Here is a 1,474-nt window from a genome sequence, read left to right as displayed (position 1 = left end):
AAAAAAAAAAAAATAAAGTACTTTTTCTTCTGCATCGTCTTACCTTCTGTACACTTACTAATTCTGTATTGGAAGGGAAATCCAGAATGTAGTACTGTTCAATAACTGAATGATCGAATTAATCCACAATTCTTTTTTTTTCTCTCTCTCTAAGCAGAAGTGTATATATGTTGTTTGTTTGTCATCAAGTTGGAAGCGATACATAGCTGACCCTCCAATAGGTTTTCAAAATTGAGATGCATACATAGGACATTTTCCTCCCCTTCAGTATCCTTCCTTCTGAAAGCATTTTTTTTAGTGCAAACACAACTAGTTTAACTTAGTTTGAGGCCTAAGGTGCATCTTATTCAGGCCATGGTCTTTCTGATCACTTGCTGTGCATGTAAGAGCTGGACAGTGAATAATGATAACAGAAGAATTGATACCTTTGATCTGTGGTGTTGGAGAAGAGCACTGACCTTCCCATGGACTGGCAAAAGAACAAATAATTATGTCTTGGAGAGAGTGCAGCTGGAGTTCTCTTTGGAGACAACAATGATGAGACTTTGCATCACATGCTTTGGCCATGTTGCTAGGAGGTGCTGTTCCTTGGAGAGGAACATGATTCTGGGAAGAGTGGAGGGTTGACGAAGGTGGATTGACACAGTGAGTGCTGCAATGGGCTCTAGTGTGTCAGGAAGTTTGAGGATGGAGCAGGACAGGACTGGGTTGAAATCTGCTGTTCATAAGGTTGCTATGACTCAGACTAATAACATCACAACTATAAACTTTGGGAATTTATGCATATCTTTTCCCCTTGTGGTTATGCAGTAGTTTCTAACTCAGCTAAAATCAGACTTCCGTAACATTTTGGTTATATTTTGCTTTGTAGGGTACTATTCCTGGCGAAACTCAAAGGATGGCTCCTGGTTTATCCAGTCCCTCTGTGCTATGCTGAAACAGTATGCTCACAAGCTCGAACTCATGCACATCCTCACTCGGGTTAACCGGAAGGTGGCAACAGAATTTGAGTCCTATTCCCTTGACTCTGCATTTCATGCAAAGAAGCAGATTCCATGCATTGTGTCCATGCTCACAAAGGAACTATATTTTTATCACTAAAAGAATGCCTGGTGGTGTTTTTCTTCATTTTTTTGTTTGTAAGCCAAGTGAGAAGACAGTTGTAACTGATACTGTATTTCCTTCTTTCTTTTATGGCTAATCTGATATTTTAAATGGTCCTTTGAAACATAATGTTTTCATAGCAATAGAACCACTGAAACTACCTCAAACTCAAAATCAGGTAGTTAAAATCAAGTTAGTAATAAACTGTATAGTGTTCTAAACATTATGAGAGGAAATGACTAAATTTACAGATTCCATAATTAGCAAGTTTGAGTAATACTATGCTATGAATTTTCAGGTAATTATGAAAAAGTTACACATGGCAGTAATGAATTCTATTGTAAGGTTGTAGTTAAGACTACAGTTTTTA

The 1,474-nt window shown here is 37.7% G+C and overlaps 1 protein-coding gene across 1 annotated transcript in view; it reads left to right on the top strand.

Annotated features, from left to right (window-relative positions):
• The window catches only part of CASP3 (caspase 3, apoptosis-related cysteine peptidase), an 8,589-nt gene extending 7,403 nt beyond the window's left edge, over positions 1–1,186 (top strand). The window contains exon 6 of the mRNA XM_006882234.1: positions 872–1,186. Coding sequence (XP_006882296.1) covers positions 872–1,101 — 230 coding nt within the window. The 3' untranslated portion in view covers positions 1,102–1,186. The remainder of the gene's footprint in view (positions 1–871) is intronic.
• The last annotated feature ends 288 nt before the right edge of the window (positions 1,187–1,474 follow it).

Source organism: Elephantulus edwardii, unplaced genomic scaffold, assembly GCF_000299155.1.
Source record: "Elephantulus edwardii isolate Elephantulus edwardi_28Jun2011 unplaced genomic scaffold, EleEdw1.0 scaffold00018, whole genome shotgun sequence".
Taxonomy (NCBI): Eukaryota; Metazoa; Chordata; class Mammalia; order Macroscelidea; family Macroscelididae; genus Elephantulus; species Elephantulus edwardii.
Note: the sequence above shows the minus strand (reverse complement) of the source record. Positions and strands in the feature narration are given on the sequence as shown.